The sequence below is a fragment of the Oncorhynchus kisutch genome, unplaced genomic scaffold (assembly GCF_002021735.2).
Source record: "Oncorhynchus kisutch isolate 150728-3 unplaced genomic scaffold, Okis_V2 Okis07a-Okis12b_hom, whole genome shotgun sequence".
In the NCBI taxonomy this organism is placed as follows: Eukaryota; Metazoa; Chordata; class Actinopteri; order Salmoniformes; family Salmonidae; genus Oncorhynchus; species Oncorhynchus kisutch.
This window is the reverse complement of record NW_022261984.1, coordinates 6,229,587-6,245,174: the sequence shown is the minus strand read 5'-3', so window position 1 is coordinate 6,245,174 and position 15,588 is coordinate 6,229,587. Positions and strand designations below refer to the sequence as shown.

The 15,588-nt window shown below is 43.6% G+C and overlaps 1 protein-coding gene across 2 annotated transcripts in view; it reads right to left on the bottom strand.

The window, feature by feature from the left end:
• Positions 1–3,556: 3,556 nt before the first annotated feature.
• The window catches only part of LOC109885612 (neuronal acetylcholine receptor subunit alpha-3), a 36,833-nt gene continuing 24,801 nt past the window's right edge, over positions 3,557–15,588 (bottom strand). The window contains exons 4-10 of one of the 2 annotated variants that reach the window (XM_031814954.1): positions 15,166–15,275; positions 12,368–12,575; positions 11,833–12,063; positions 10,278–10,504; positions 8,806–8,944; positions 7,299–7,565; positions 3,557–4,810 (exon numbers count right to left, since the gene is read on the bottom strand). In XM_031814954.1, coding sequence (XP_031670814.1) covers positions 4,685–4,810; positions 7,299–7,565; positions 8,806–8,944; positions 10,278–10,504; positions 11,833–12,063; positions 12,368–12,575; positions 15,166–15,275 — 1,308 coding nt within the window. In that variant the 3' untranslated portion in view covers positions 3,557–4,684. The remainder of the gene's footprint in view (positions 4,811–7,298; positions 7,566–8,805; positions 8,945–10,277; positions 10,505–11,832; positions 12,064–12,367; positions 12,576–15,165; positions 15,276–15,588) is intronic. The other variant, XM_031814955.1, reaches the window with a different exon arrangement.

Sequence of the window (15,588 nt, the reverse complement as noted above, 5' to 3'; positions counted from 1 at the left end):
TAATTAATACAGATCAACAGTGAGAGGCTATCAAATAGAGTGTAGGGGTCAGGGGTCAGGGGTAGGGATTGATTTAGAGATTGATTTTCTTGAAGATGGATGCGCAATCAAAAGAAGATGATTAATTTATTATTTGTGTGTGTAGGAGTGTGTTGGTGCTAACTACCCCTTAAGGATCTGGTGTAGTACGTGGTTGGCCAATGCCAACTACCCCTTAAGGGTCTGGTGTAGTACGTGGTTGGCCAATGCCAACTGCCCCTTAAGGGTCTGGTGTAGTACGTGGTTGGCCAAAGCCAACTGCCCCTTAAGGGTCTGGTGTAGTACGTGGTTGGCCAAAGCCAACTGCCCCTTAAGGGTCTGGTGTAGTACGTGGTTGGCCAATGCCAACTGCCCCTTAAGGGTCTGGTGTAGTACGTGGTTGGCCAATGCCAACTACCCCTTAAGGGTCTGGTGTAGTACGTGGTTGGCCAAAGCCAACTACCCCTTAAAGGTCTGGTGTAGTACGTGGTTGGCCAATGCCAACCACCCCTTAAGGGTCTGGTGTAGTACGTGGTTGGCCAATGCCAACTGCCCCTTAAGGGTCTGGTGTAGTACGTGGTTGGCCAATGCCAACTACCCCTTAAGGGTCTGGTGTAGTACGTGGTTGGCCAATGCCAACTACCCCTTAAGGGTCTGGTGTAGTACGTGGTTGGCCAATGCCAACTGCCCCTTAAGGGTCTGGTGTAGTACGTGGTTGGCCAAAGCCAACTACCCCTTAAGGGTCTGGTGTAGTACGTGGTTGGCCAATGCCAACTGTCCCTTAAGGGTCTGGTGTAGTACGTGGTTGGCCAATGCCAACTACCCCTTAAGGGTCTGGTGTAGTACGTGGTTGGCCAATGCCAACTACCCCTTAAGGGTCTGGTGTAGTACGTGGTTGGCCAATGCCAACTGCCCCTTAAGGGTCTGGTGTAGTACGTGGTTGGCCAAAGCCAACTACCCCTTAAGGGTCTGGTGTAGTACGTGGTTGGCCAATGCCAACTGTCCCTTAAGGGTCTGGTGTAGTACGTGGTTGGCCAATGCTTTAACGTGATACGTGGTGGATGTTTAAAGCAGAGTTAGGGGATCACTGGTGTGGGTCCTGTTTCCATTATGTGGCCTGGGATCACTGGTGTGGGTTCTGTTTCCATTATGTGGCCTGGGATCACTGGTGTGGGTTCAGTTTCCTTTATGTGGCCTGGGATCACAGGTGTGGGTTCTGTTTCCGTTATGTGGCCTGGGATCACTGGTGTGGGTTCTGTTTCCGTTATGTGACCTGGGATCACAGGTGTGGGTTCTGTTTCCGTTATGTGACCTGGGATCACAGGTGTGGGTTCTGTTTCCGTTATGTGACCTGGGATCACAGGTGTGGGTTCTGTTTCCGTTATGTGGCCTGGGATCACAGGTGTGGGTTCTGTTTCCGTTATGTGACCTGGGATCACAGGTGTGGGTTCTGTTTCCGTTATGTGACCTGGGATCACAGGTGTGGGTTCTGTTTCCGTTATGTGGCCTGGGATCACAGGTGTGGGTTCTGTTTCCGTTATGTGACCTGGGATCACAGGTGTGGGTTCTGTTTCCGTTATGTGACCTGGGATCACATGTGTGGGTTCTGTTTCCGTTATGTGACCTGGGATCACAGGTGTGGGTTCTGTTTCCGTTATGTGACCTGGGATCACAGGTGTGGGTTCTGTTTCCGTTATGTGACCTGGGATCACAGGTGTGGGTTCTGTTTCCGTTATGTGGCCTTTGTAACCATGACAACGATCAAACACTGCTGATCCTGTCTTATTTGGGGAGAAATAGTGCATTGATTCCAAATACTGTTAACTATTATTTCATTTAATATACAATGATGAATCTTTATTTGTATATTCATATTCCTAAGGGGGGACAGCCGTGTAGGTCGTTGTACCTCTCCTGAACATGGAGATTTATTTGGTCTTTTCATTCTCATCATCTTATTGTTTTAGCATTTTTCTTATGTGCAAAATGAAAAATACATGTGTTAATGACATCTCAGAACCTCTACCTACACAGGATCACCATACTGCTACAGTCTATTACCAGACACCATACTGCTACAGTCTATTACCAGACACCATACTGCTACAGTTTAATACCAGACACCATACTGCTACAGTCTATTACCAGACACCATACTGCTACAGTCTATTAACAGACACCACACTGCTACAGTTTAATACCAGACACCATACTGCTACAGTCTATTACCAGACACCATACTGCTACAGTCTATTACCAGACACCATACTGCTATAGTCTATTACCAGACACCATACTGCTACAGTCTATTACCAGACACCATACTGCTACAGTCTATTACCAGACACCATACTGCTATAGTCTATTACCAGACACCATACTGCTATAGTCTATTACCAGACACCATACTGCTACAGTCTAATACCAGACACCATACTGCTACAGTCTATTACCAGACACCATACTGCTACAGTCTATTACCAGACACCATACTGCTACAGTCTATTAACAGACACCATACTGCTACAGTCTAGCTCCAGTCTATGAACAGACACCATACTGCTACAGTCTAGCTACCGTCTATTAACAGACACCATACTGCTACAGTCTATAAACAGACACCATACTGCTACAGTCTATAAACAGACACCATACTGCTACAGTCTAGATACAGTCTAGTAACAGACACCATACTTCTACAGTCTAGCTACAGTCTATAAACAGACACAATACTGCTACAGTCTAGCTACAGTCAATGAACAGACACCATACTGCTACAGTCTAGCTACAGTCTATAAACAGACACCATACTGCTACAGTCTAGCTACAGTCAATGAACAGACACCATACTGCTACAGTCTATAAACAGACACCATACTGCTACAGTCTAGCTACAGTCTATAAACAGACAACATACTGCTGCAGTCTAGCTACAGTCAATGAACAGACACCATACTGCTACAGTCTATGAACAGACACCATACTGCTACAGTCTATAAAAAGACACCATACTGCTACAGTCTAGCTACAGTCTATAAACAGACACCATACTGCTACAGTCTAGCTACAGTCTATAAACAGACACCATACTGCTACAGTCTAGCTACAGTCTATGAACAGACACCATACTGCTACAGCCTAGCTACAGTCTATTAATAGACACCATACTGCTACGATCTATAAACAGACACCATACTGCTACAGTCTATAAACAGACACCATACTGCTACAGTCTAGATAAAGTCTATTAACAGACACCATACTTCTACAGTCTAGCTAGTCTATAAACAGACACAATACTGCTACAGTCTAGCTACAGTCAATGAACAGACACCATACTGCTACAGTCTAGCTACAGTCTATAAACAGCGACCATACTGCAACAGTCTATAAACAGACAACATTCTTCTACAGTATAGCTACAGTCTATAAACAGACACCATACTGCAACAGTCTATAAACAGACACCATAGTGCTATAGTCTATAAACAGACACCATCGTGCTACAGTCTATAAACAGTACAGATCAGTGAGATGCTTTTCATATTTTGGGAGAAATATTGCATTTATTCCAAATCCATAAAGTAGTGCATCCATACTATACAGAAAGCAGGAGACATCGGTACCAAAGTGACAGTCACTTGAGTGCGAGGTGTGCATTGCTAATTAAACAAACAACGAAAAGCCTTAATGCGTTGTGGATTAATGACAATAACCATACAAAAACAACTTATCCTAAAATCTGACAGTACTGTATAGTCATATAATTATAATTATTATAGAATTGTCTTATAGTAATTATATATAGATGCGGTGGCCCTGGTCACCCATTGGCAGCATCCCAAATGGCACCCTATTCCCTATATAGTGCACTATTTGTGACCAGGGCCCATAGTGCTGCCCACAGGGCTCTGTCAAAAGCAATGCACTATGTAAGGTATAGGGTGCCAATTGGGAAGCAGCCATTCTAAATCCATCATGCAGGATCTACGTATTGTATTTCAGGAGATCGTTGAATCCAGAAATGTAATTAAAAAGAATGAATAAAAAACACAAATGAATCGTCATGGAATCGGATGACAGAAATCCCTTAGATGAATTCATATCTGTATAGAAGAGGAAGCTGCTATTTCTGGATGGAAACCGTTCAGGCTAATTTAATCTGGCACGTATTTACAGAGGCCTTGCCAATTATTCCTTCTAGAACATTGATAAGAACAGCGTCGTTGTCGTGTTCTAAATCACATGGATGGATTCTAATCGCCTGACCGGCAAGAACGGGATTTCTGATTGGTTGGTTGTAGTTTTTTTTACAACAATGCACTGTGTCATGTCAATCTGATTGGTTGAGACACAATAGCACAATAACCGGGATTGGTTCACGACAGAAACCTGATTTATGTGATTGGTAATTGGTTATGACTCACATCCAGCGACTCTGATTGGTTCTTGGTTCTAACTCATACCCGGCGACTCCGATTGGTGACTGTTGATTGGTTCTTGCTGTCTACAATATATACAGTATGATTGTGTCATTTATTTATTTAGAATTTTCAACACAAAGCCAACAAGTCCATTTGGTGGCGATGGACTGACAACACTGATTGGTGACTGGTCGAGACGTGGAGGCAGCCGGTGGTGTCAGTGAGCCCTTATTGGTTCTGGGTTATGACAGGAAGCCAATGACAGGCTGCAGGAAGAGGCCGAGGGTTCCGAGGATGCACACTGTCACAAACACCCACAGGAAGATTCTGTCTATCACCATGGCAACGTACTTCCAATCATCCTCCACCTGAGAGAGAGGGATGGATGGAGGGATGAAGGGAGGGAGAGAGGGAGAGAGAAAGGGATGGATGAGGGATGAAGGGAGGGAGAGAGGGAGGGAGAGAGAGAGGGATGGATAGAGGGATGAAGGGAGGGAGAGAGGGAGAGAGAGATGGATGGATGGAGGGATGAAGGGAGGGAGAGAGGGAGAGAGAGAGGGAGAGACAGAGGGATGGATGGAGGGATGAAGGGAGGGAGAGAGAGAGGGATGGATAGAGGGATGAAGGGAGGGAGAGAGGGAGAGAGAGATGGATGGATGGAGGGATGAAGGGAGGGAGAGAGGGAGAGAGAGAGGGATGGATGGAGGGATGAAGGGAGGGAGAGAGGGAGAGAGAGAGGGATGATGGAGGGATGAAGGGAGGGAGAGAGGGAGAGAGAGAGGGATGGATGGAGGGATGAAGGGAGGGAGAGAGGGAGAGAGGGATAGATGGATGGAGGAATGAAGGGAGGGAGAGAGGGAGAGAGAGGGATGGATGGAAGGATGAAGGGAGGGAGAGAGAGAGAGAGAGGGATGGATGGAGAGGCAGCGATGAAAAGGAGAAAAGGACATGATTTTGGACCATGAAGGAAGGAGGAGGGTTGGGTAAACAGTGAGGATGAGAAGAAAGAAAGAGAGGTAAAACTGAGTTGACTACTTGTGGAAGCATCCCCCTACTATAACTGACAGATAGAACATTAGTATGTTAATGGTATTCATCAGTGTCAGAATCACACACACACACACACACACACACACACACACACACACACACAGCCTGACAAAGCTGATTGAGAAGAGAAGTACTTTACACATCAAAGACAGCTTTCCCCCCAAGGGGAGAGTTCAACCTCAGAAGACAACACAAAGAACACGGGACTTATTTTTCACTAAAGTCTTGTAACTATTTTCTCTTGTATTGTCCAGAGAGAGAACTTTTTTAAACTCATTAGAGATATGAAACAGTGTTCCATCCAACAATGCTCCACTTGGTTGATATTATAAACAAAGGAGTATCTCAGCCTGTCTCAGCCTCCAGTATTTATGCTGCAGTAGTTTATGTGTCGGGGGGCTAGGGTCAGTTTGTTATATCTGGAATACTTCTCCTGTCCTATTCGGTGTCCTGTGTGAATTTAAGTGTGCCCTCTCTAATTCTCTCTTTCTCTCTTTTTTTCTCTCTCTCTCTCGGAGGACCTGAGCCCTAGGACCATGCCTCGGGACTACCTGAGTCATCAGACTCCTTGCTGTCCCCAGTCCACCTGGCCGTGCTGCTGCTCCAGTTTCAACTGTTCTGCCTGTGATTATTATTATTTGACCATGCTGGTCATTTATGAACATTTGAACATCCTGGCCATGTTCTGTTATAATCTCCACCCGGCACAGCCAGAAGAGGACTAGCCACCCCACATAGCCTGGTTCCTCTCTAGGTTTCTTCCTAGATTTTGGCCTTTCTAGGGAGTTTTTCCTAGCCACCGTGCTTCTACACCTGCATTGCTTGCTGTTTGGGGTTTAAGGCTGGGTTTCTGTACAGCACTTTGAGATATCAGCTGATGTACGAAGGGCTATATAAAATAAATTTGAATTTGAGTATCAACAAACAATGGGTGAGCATCCTGAAAAGCAGAGTAGCGAACATGATCTTTGTTTTGAAGACCCAGTGCGAGAGAAAACTATTCCTTCAATGTACGCTAACAGAGCTTTGTATGGGCTAACTGTACATACCTTCTTGGCCTTGGTTAAAGCTAAAGCTTTTTATTGTTAGCCGAAGCTTAAGCTTTTTGTTGTTTGCCTAAATTAAATCTATTTCTATATTGTGCGCTAATGAAGCGAACATATACTGTACGCTAATGCTTGCCCCCCACCCAGTCACATTGTTGACCTTGTCGTTAGTGGAAGATATTTGTTATTAGCTGAAGTTAAACCAATTTCTCCATTGCACGCTAATAAAGCTGATGGTAGCAGCTAATGCTAGCCCACCCACTCACCTCTTTGGCATTTTTTAAGCTAAAGCGATTTGTTTTTAGTCAAAGCTGAACCTATTTCCCCATTGTGCGCTAACAAAGCTAACATATACACCAATTCTAGTCCACCCTATAACCTATTTGGCCTTGGTTTTTAGCTGTATTGTAAGAGTTCTCTGAATAAACGCATGTGCTCAATGACAGACAAAATGTCGCTCACCTCTTTGGCCTGATAAAGCTAAAGTTAGTTGGTGTTTACCCAAAGTTAAACCTACTGTATTTCTCCATTGAACTCCAACAAACCTAACTTGCAGGCCCACCCACTCACCTCTTTGGCCTTGTTGAAGGTAAAGCTAGTTGGTGTTAATTAAGCTAAACCTAATGCATTTCTCCATTGCAGGCTAACACTAGCTTGCCACTCACCTCTTTGGCCTTGTTGAAGGTAAAGCTAGTTGGTGTTAATTAAGCTAAACCTAATGTATTTCTCCATTGCAGGCTAACACTAGCTTGCCACTCACCTCTTTGGCCTTGTTGCGGCTCCTCATGTTCTCGGCGATGTACTTGACGCTCTCGATGGCCTGTTTAATCTCCGGGGACAGGACGGAGAAGGCCACCACCGTGTTGATGCTCTGAGGACTCAGCTGGCGGCTCAGTTTCCCCGGATCTGTTGTCTCTAGGGTCTCCTTCCCATGTTGGCAGGGGCAAGGGCACTTCTTTCCCCCTCTTTCTCCACATCCTCCCTCAGTCAGTTTGTTGTCTCCGAACTCCAGGCAGTTCCCTCCCTGCTGGGAATTGAAGAGAATGGAATGGAATGGAAAATAATAGAGTAGAATAGAATAGAGTAGAATAGAATGCAATGGAATGGAAAATAATCGAGTAGAATAGAATAGAGTAGAATAGAATAGAGTAGAATAGAATGCAATGGAATGGAAAATAATCGAGTAGAATAGAATAGAGTAGAATAGAATGCAATGGAATGGAAAAGAATCGAGTAGAATAGAATAGAGTAGAATAGAATGAAATGGAATGGAAAAGAATAGAGTAGAATAGAATAGAATAGAGTAGAATAGAATAGAGTAGAATAGAATAGAATAGAGTAGAATAGAATAGAGTAGAATATAATATAATTCATAAGGTTTCTAGAAATCCCAGTTGAAGGATTCCTGCATGTCCTGCTTATTTGATCCTGACTCCAGGAAAGTCCCCAGATATTTGCAACCCTAATCCAGAGGCTAAAGATTTACTCAGTGTATTAATCTCCCCCACGTGTTAACCTCTACCATTATGGGAATACATCAGGGACTAGGTGGAACAACAAAAATGAACATTGATACTTGAAGGAATTAAACCATTCAATTATCTATTGATCAATTCATCAATCCCTCCCTCCCAACACCAACCCAACCAGCCAACCCACCAACCCAACCACCCACCCGCCAGCCAACAAACCAGACAACCCACCAACCACCCAATATGCCAACCAGCCAGCTAACCAACCAACCAGCCAACCCACCAACCCAACCACCCACCCGCCAGCCAACAAACCAGACACCCACCAACCACCCAATATGCCAACCAGCCAGCTAACCAACCAACCAACCAACAAACCAACCAGCCAACCCACCAACCCAACCACCCACCCGCCAGCCAACAAACCAGACACCCACCAACCACCCAATATGCCAACCAGCCAGCTAACCAACCAACCAACCAACAAACCAACCAGCCAACCCACCAACCCAACCACCCATCCGCCAGCCAACAAACCAGACACTCACCAACCACCCAATATGCCAACCAGCCAGCTAACCAACCAACCAACCAACAAACCAACCAACCAACCAACCAACCAACCAACCAATCAGCCAACCAATCAGCCAACCAATCAGCCAACCAACCAACCCATCCACCAACCAACCCGCCAACCCACCCATCCACCAAGCAACCAACTCACCAGCCAACCAATCAGCTAACCAGCCAACCAACCAACCCACCCAAAAAACAACCTCCCGCCCACCAACTCACCGTCAGACTATTCTTCCTCTTCTTTCCTCCTTTCCCTCCTCCACCTCCTCCTCCTCCTCTCTCCTCCCCGCTGTCTGAACAGAGGGCCTTGCCGTCCTGGTCTATGGGCCGTCTCATCAGCATGACTCTGGGTAGCACCCTGATGGTCACAGAACAATTAACAGTACTTCAGAGTATTGTAAATATAATAATTATATGCATTGTATAGTATTGTATTTTTTCTATAGTATTGTATAGTAGTGTATAGTATATTAGTGCATTGTATAGTATTGTATAGGCATTGTATTGCATTGGCATTGTATTGTATAGTACTGTATTTCATTGTATAGTATTGTATTGTATTGCATTGCATTGCATTGCATTGCATAGTAGTAGTGTATATTATTGTATTATATTGGTATTGGTATTGTATTCTATAGCATTGTATTGTATAGGTATTGTATTCTATAGTAATGCATTAAATAGTATTGGTATTGTATTGTATTTTATTGTATAGTATTGTATTGTGTAGGTATTGTATTGTATAGTATTGTATTGTATAGGTAGTACACTGAAGAACAACAAGCACAGAAAACAAAATAAATTAGAATCTACACTGATACAAAACACTAAGAACACCTTCCTAATATTGGGTTGGTCTAAGAGTTGGGCTGAGAGTTGGGCTGAGACTTGGTCTGAGAGTTGGGAGTTGGGCTAAGTGTTGGGCTAAGTGTTGGGCTAAGAGATGGGAGTTGAGCTAAGAGTTGGTCTAACAGTTGATCTAACAATTGGTCTAAGAGTCGGGCTGTGAGTTGGTCTAACAGTTGGTCTAAGAGCTGAGAGTTGAGCTGAGAGTTGGGTTAACAGTTGGTCTAAGAGTTGGAAGTTGAGCTGAGAGTTGAGTTAACAGTTGGTCTAAGAGTTGAGCTAACAGTTGAGCTAACAATTGGTCTAAGAGTCGGGCTGTGAGTTGGTCTAACAGTTGGTCTAAGAGCTGAGAGTTGTGCTAACAGTTGGTCTAAGAGTTGAGCTAACAGTTGAGCTAACAGTTGGTCTAACAGTTGGTCTAAGAGTTGAGCTAACAGTTGAGCTAACAGTTGGTCTAACAGTTGGTCTAAGAGTTGAGCTAACAGTTGAGCTAACAGTTGGTCTAACAGTTGGTCTAAGAGTTTGGAGTTGAGCTGAGAGTTGAGCTAACAGTTGGTCTAAGAGTTGAGATAACATTTGGTCTAACAGTTGGTCTAACAGTTAGTCTAAGAGTTGAGCTAAGAGTTGGTCTAACAGTTGGTCTAACAGTTGGTCTAACAGTTGGTCTAAGAGTTGGTCTAAGAGTTGGTCTAACAGTTGGTCTAAGAGTTGAGATAACAGTTGGTCTAACAGTTGATCTAACAGTTGGGAGTTGAGCTGAGAGTTGAGCTGAGAGTTGGTCTAAGAGTTGAGCTAACAGTTGAGCTACGCGTTGGTCTAAGAGTTGAGCTAATTCTCTCTCTTACCTGAGGAAGACGGACCTGACCCAGCCCGGCATGGTGTGGGTCATTGGTGTACGATAGTGTACGTTTAAGACGAACACGGTGATGACGATGGAGAGAGTGACGAAGATCATAGTGAAGAGGAGGTACTCCCCGATGAGGGGGATGACCAGGGAGGTGGACGGGATGGTCTCAGTGATCACCAGAAGGAACACAGTGAGGGAGAGGAGGACAGAGATACAGAGGGTCACCTGTTGGGTGGGTAAGAGGGAGGAGAGAGAGAGAGAGAGAGAGAGAGAGAGAGAGAGAGAGAGAGAGAGAGAGAGAGAGAGAGAGATGAACGCTGTAAGAGGCCCAGCATGTGTTGTTTATTGACCTAGGAGGAAGCAATTATTATTTAATTCCATTGCATGTACACCACACACACAATTCCACCAACACCATCATCACCCAGAACCAACGTTGGTTGATTTAGTCCGAGCATTCACACCAATCCCACTGAAGCTAACATTGTCCAATATTTCACATGGTGGCTCATTCTGAACACACAACAAATTGACTGCAGAGCCCGATAACAGAACTCGTCCCTCATTTACTGGGTGCTAGGCAGATTAAAATAAATAAATAATATAACTATAATAATAATTATAAACTGGGTGGTTCGAGCCCTAATTTCTGATTGGCTGACAGCCGTGGTATATATATCACACCATATACCACGGGTATGACAAAACATTTATTTTTACTGCTCTAATTACGTTGATAACCAGTTCATAATAGCAATAAGGCACCTCTGGTTTGTTGTATATGGCCAATATATCACGGCCCTTAGCTGTGGTATATTGGCCATATACCACACCCCCTCGTGCCTTATTGATTGAATATAATATAATAAAACGAGTAGTTTTCTATAATAATGTAACATATAACATATCTCATGTAGCAGACACTTTTATCGATGGCAACTTACAGTAGTTCATGTGAAGTAGGGTCTGCACACTCAGTTTCTCCGACACATGACCCTGTGTTGGTGGATTTGAGTGGGCGGACCCTACTTCATTACTATAGCAACATGCTTTAGCATTATTACAGTGCCTATAGGAAGTATTCATCCCCCTTGGACTTTTTCCACATTTTGTTGTGTTTCAACCTGGAATTCAAACGCATTTCATTGAGATCTCCTTGTCACTGACTTTGACAGGAAGTTATTTTTTATTGTCAAAGTCAAAAGAGAATTCGACAAATGTTAATGATTAATAAAAAATGAAAAAATGTTCAAATAAGTACAAAATTTGTAATTTTTTAAGGACAATTTCTACAAGATCTTCATTTTATAATTTGTAGCAATTCATCATTTGTAATTGGTTTAATTTCCTTGACTGCAGAATGTATAAAATATAAAATGGCAGTTTTCACATACTATATACTGTAGATGCTGGTTTGTTGCTGGAGATAATGGAAAATAGATTGTAACACAACAACATGACAACATACATGACCACAAAGATGTTCAACACAGTCAACACAACAAGATGTGGTAAAGTCCAAGGGGTGTGGACACTTCCTGCAGGCACCGTACCTTCTCTCCGCAGTCGGAGGGCAGGTAGAAGACCAGGACTGTTAAAAAAGAGATGAGGAGACAGGGGATGATGAGGTTGATGGTGTAGAAGAGAGGCAGGCGTCTGATGTAGAAGGAGTAGGTGATGTCTGGGTAGATCTCCTCGCAACAGTTGTACTTGATGTCGTGCTTGTAGCCCGGAGCATCGATGATCTCCCACTCGCCGCTCTCCCAGAAGTCTTTGAGGTTGACCTGAGGTAGGTGACACCGGGTTTATTGAGGGCTTGATTCTGAGTAGTTATTTCATAAACATGCATTCATCTTGGTTGGATTACACAATTCTGGAGAACGGATTCAGTGACTGAGATTTAGATTAAAAGACTTCCAATAGTCAAGAATTGAACACTGGACAAGACTGTAACTACCAATAGGATACCACAAAATTGGGGAGAAAAAGGGGTAAAAAAAACAACAAAGATTTGAACACTACCCATAATTCCTTTATAGCTCCACAAAATGGTGTATCAGAAAATGGATGTGCAAATATTTTTCTAACCTTTGACCCAATGAGCACCAGGTCGATCTTGGCCTTGTCGTAGGTCCAGGAGCCAAACTTCATGGAGCAGTTCTGGTAGTCAAAAGGGAAGTAGGTGATGTCCATGGGGCAGGAGGACTTAAAGATGGCAGGGGGAACCCAGGTGACTGTACCGTCAAACTTCAACAGAGCTTTGGTCTTATCTTCAACCAGGAAGTCTCCCACAGCACTGAAGTGGAGAGAGGGGAAAGAGGGAGATTTATTTTATTTCACCTTTATTTAACCAGGTAGGCTAGTTGAGAACAAGTTCTCATTTACAACTGCGACCTGGCCAAGATAAAGCATAGCAGTGTGAACAGACAACAACACAGAGTTACACATGGAGTAAACAATAAACAAGTCAATAACACTGTAGAGAAAAAAAAGAAAGAGTCTATATACATTGTGTGCAAAAGGCATGAGGAGGTAGGAGAATAATGACAATTTAGCAGATTAACACTGGAGTGATAAATGATCAGATCGTCATGTGCAGGTATAGATACTTGTGTGCAAAAGAGCAGAAAAGTAAATAAATAAAAACAGTATGGGATGAGGTAGGTAAATTGGGTGGCTATTTACCGATGCGCTATGTACAGCTGCAGCGATCGGTTAGCTGCTCAGATAGCAGATGTTTAAAGTTGGTGAGGGAGATAAAAGTCTCCAACTTCAGAGATTTTTGCAATTCGTTCCAGTCACAGGCAGCAGAGAACTGGAAGGAAAGGCAGCCAAATGAGGTGTTGGCTGTAGGGACGATCAGTGAGATACACCTGCCGGAGCACGTGCTACGGGTGGGTGTTGCCATCGTGACCAGTGAACTGAGATAAGGCGGAGCTTTACCTAGCATGGACTTGTAGATGACCTGGAGCCAGTGGGTCTGGCGACGAATATGTAGCGAGGGCCAGCCGACTAGAGCATACAGGTCGCAGTGGTGGGTGGTATAAGGTGCTTTAGTAACAAAACGGATGGCACTGTGATAAACTGCATCCAGTTTGCTGAGTAGAGTTTTGGAAGCTATTTTGTAGATGACATCGGCGAAGTCGAGGATCGGTAGGATAGTCAGTTTTACTAGGGTAAGTTTGGCGGCGTGAGTGAAGGAGGCTTTGTTGCGAAATAGAAAGCCGACTCTAGATTTGATTTTAGATAGGAGATGTTTGATATGAGTCTGGAGGGAGAGTTTACAGTCTAGCCAGACACCTAGGTACTTATAGATGTCCACATATTCTAGGTCGGAACCATCCAGGGTGGTGATGCTAGTCGGGCGTGCGGGTGCAGGCAGCGAACGGTTGAAATGCATGCATTTGGTTTTACTAAGGTTTAAGAGCAGTTGGAGGCCACGGAAGGAGTGTTGTATGGCATTGAAGCTCGTTTGGATGTTAGATAGCACAGTGTCCAAGGAAGGGCCAGAGGTATACAGAATGGTGTCGTCTGCGTAGAGGTGGATCAGGGAACCGCCCGCAGCAAGAGCAACATCATTGATATATACAGAGAAAAGAGTCGGCCCGAGAATTGAACCCTGTGGCACCCCCATAGAGACTGGGGAAGGTGAGAGGTTCAGAAAGAAAGAAACAAGGGAAGTGAGGAGGATATTGTTGTTACACTATGAGAAGAGCTTTCCTTTGTGATAAGGGCATTTTCATGTTATTATTTTGTATATTGGAATAAAAGCAAAATAAAATAATAAGGATATGAAATTAATCAAAAATTAAATCCATAGAAAATGGAAACAGTTTGTATAAATGTCTTTAAAATCTCTCTTCACAAACAGTTCAGTTCAGCACCTACTTTAGTACTAGGTCCTGTGTGTCTCAGTTGATAAGAGCAACACCAAGTTTGTCGGTTCAATATCCACATTGATCTCATACACATACTAAAAATTACTGCTCTCACATAAAAAAAAATCTGCTAAGTGTAACGGCGTTCTTCGTTCGTTGAAAGAGAGTCGGACCGAAATGCAGCGTGGTGGTTACTCATGTTTTTAATGAAAAAAGTGACGGTACATGAAATAACGAAAAAATACAAAAACAACAAACGGAACGTGAAACTTATTACAGCCTATCTGGTGAAACTACACAGAGACAGGAACAATCACCCACGAAAGACAAAGCGAAACTCAGGCTACCTAAATACGGTTCCCAATCAGAGGCAATGAGAAGCACCTGACCCTGATCGAGAACCGCCTCAGGCAGCCAAGCCTACACTCGACACACCCCTAATCAACCACAATCCCAATGCCTACAACACCCAATACGAATACAACACGTAAACCCCTGTCACACCCTGGCCTGACCAAATATATAACGAAAACACAAAACACTAAGACCAAGGCGTGACACTAAGTGAATTGGTAAAATTACTTGTTATAAAACACGAAGTCACGACTCACTTGTTATACAGCACTATGCCAGGTTGTTATAGAGTACTATGTCAGGTTGTTATACAGCACTAAGTCATGTTGTTATACAGCACTATGCCAGGTTGTTATAGAGTACTATGTCAGGTTGTTATACAGCACTATGTCAGGTTGTTATACAGCACTATGCCAGGTTATTAGAGAGCACTATTTCATGTTGTTATAGAGCACTATGTCAGGTTGTTATACAGCACTATGTCATGTTGTTATAGAGCACTATGTCATGTTGTTATACAGCACTATGCCAGGTTGTTAGAGAGCACTATGCCAGGTTGTTATAGAGCACTATGTCAGGTTGTTAAATAGTACAATGTCAGGTTGTTATAGAGCACTATGTCAGGTTGTTATACAGCACTATGTCTGGACTCACTTGTTATAAAGCACTATGTCAGGTCTCCATATCTTGTTGGATGGAACTCTGATGAACTCAATCCCATCAAACTCTACTGGGGCCCAGCTTAGTTTGTAGTCGTTCCAGATCTGAAACACAAACACAGCATGAATGAGTGTATGTGTGTGTGTGTGTGTGTTAGGGAGTCACCTTAAGAAGAAAGGAAGATAGCAAGATACACACGCACAAATATGCACGCACACACACACACACACACACAGCCTTGATTACTTTATCAAACACCCCCTCGTGGATTTTTCCGAATGATCTTAAACTGAAACTTAACCATATTTTGTATTAATTTCTTCCTTTAACCCCCTAGAGTCTATTGATGCACCGGTGCGTCAATATAAATATTAGCTTTTCATCAGAATCTGTCGGTTTAAGCAAGAGATATCCTTC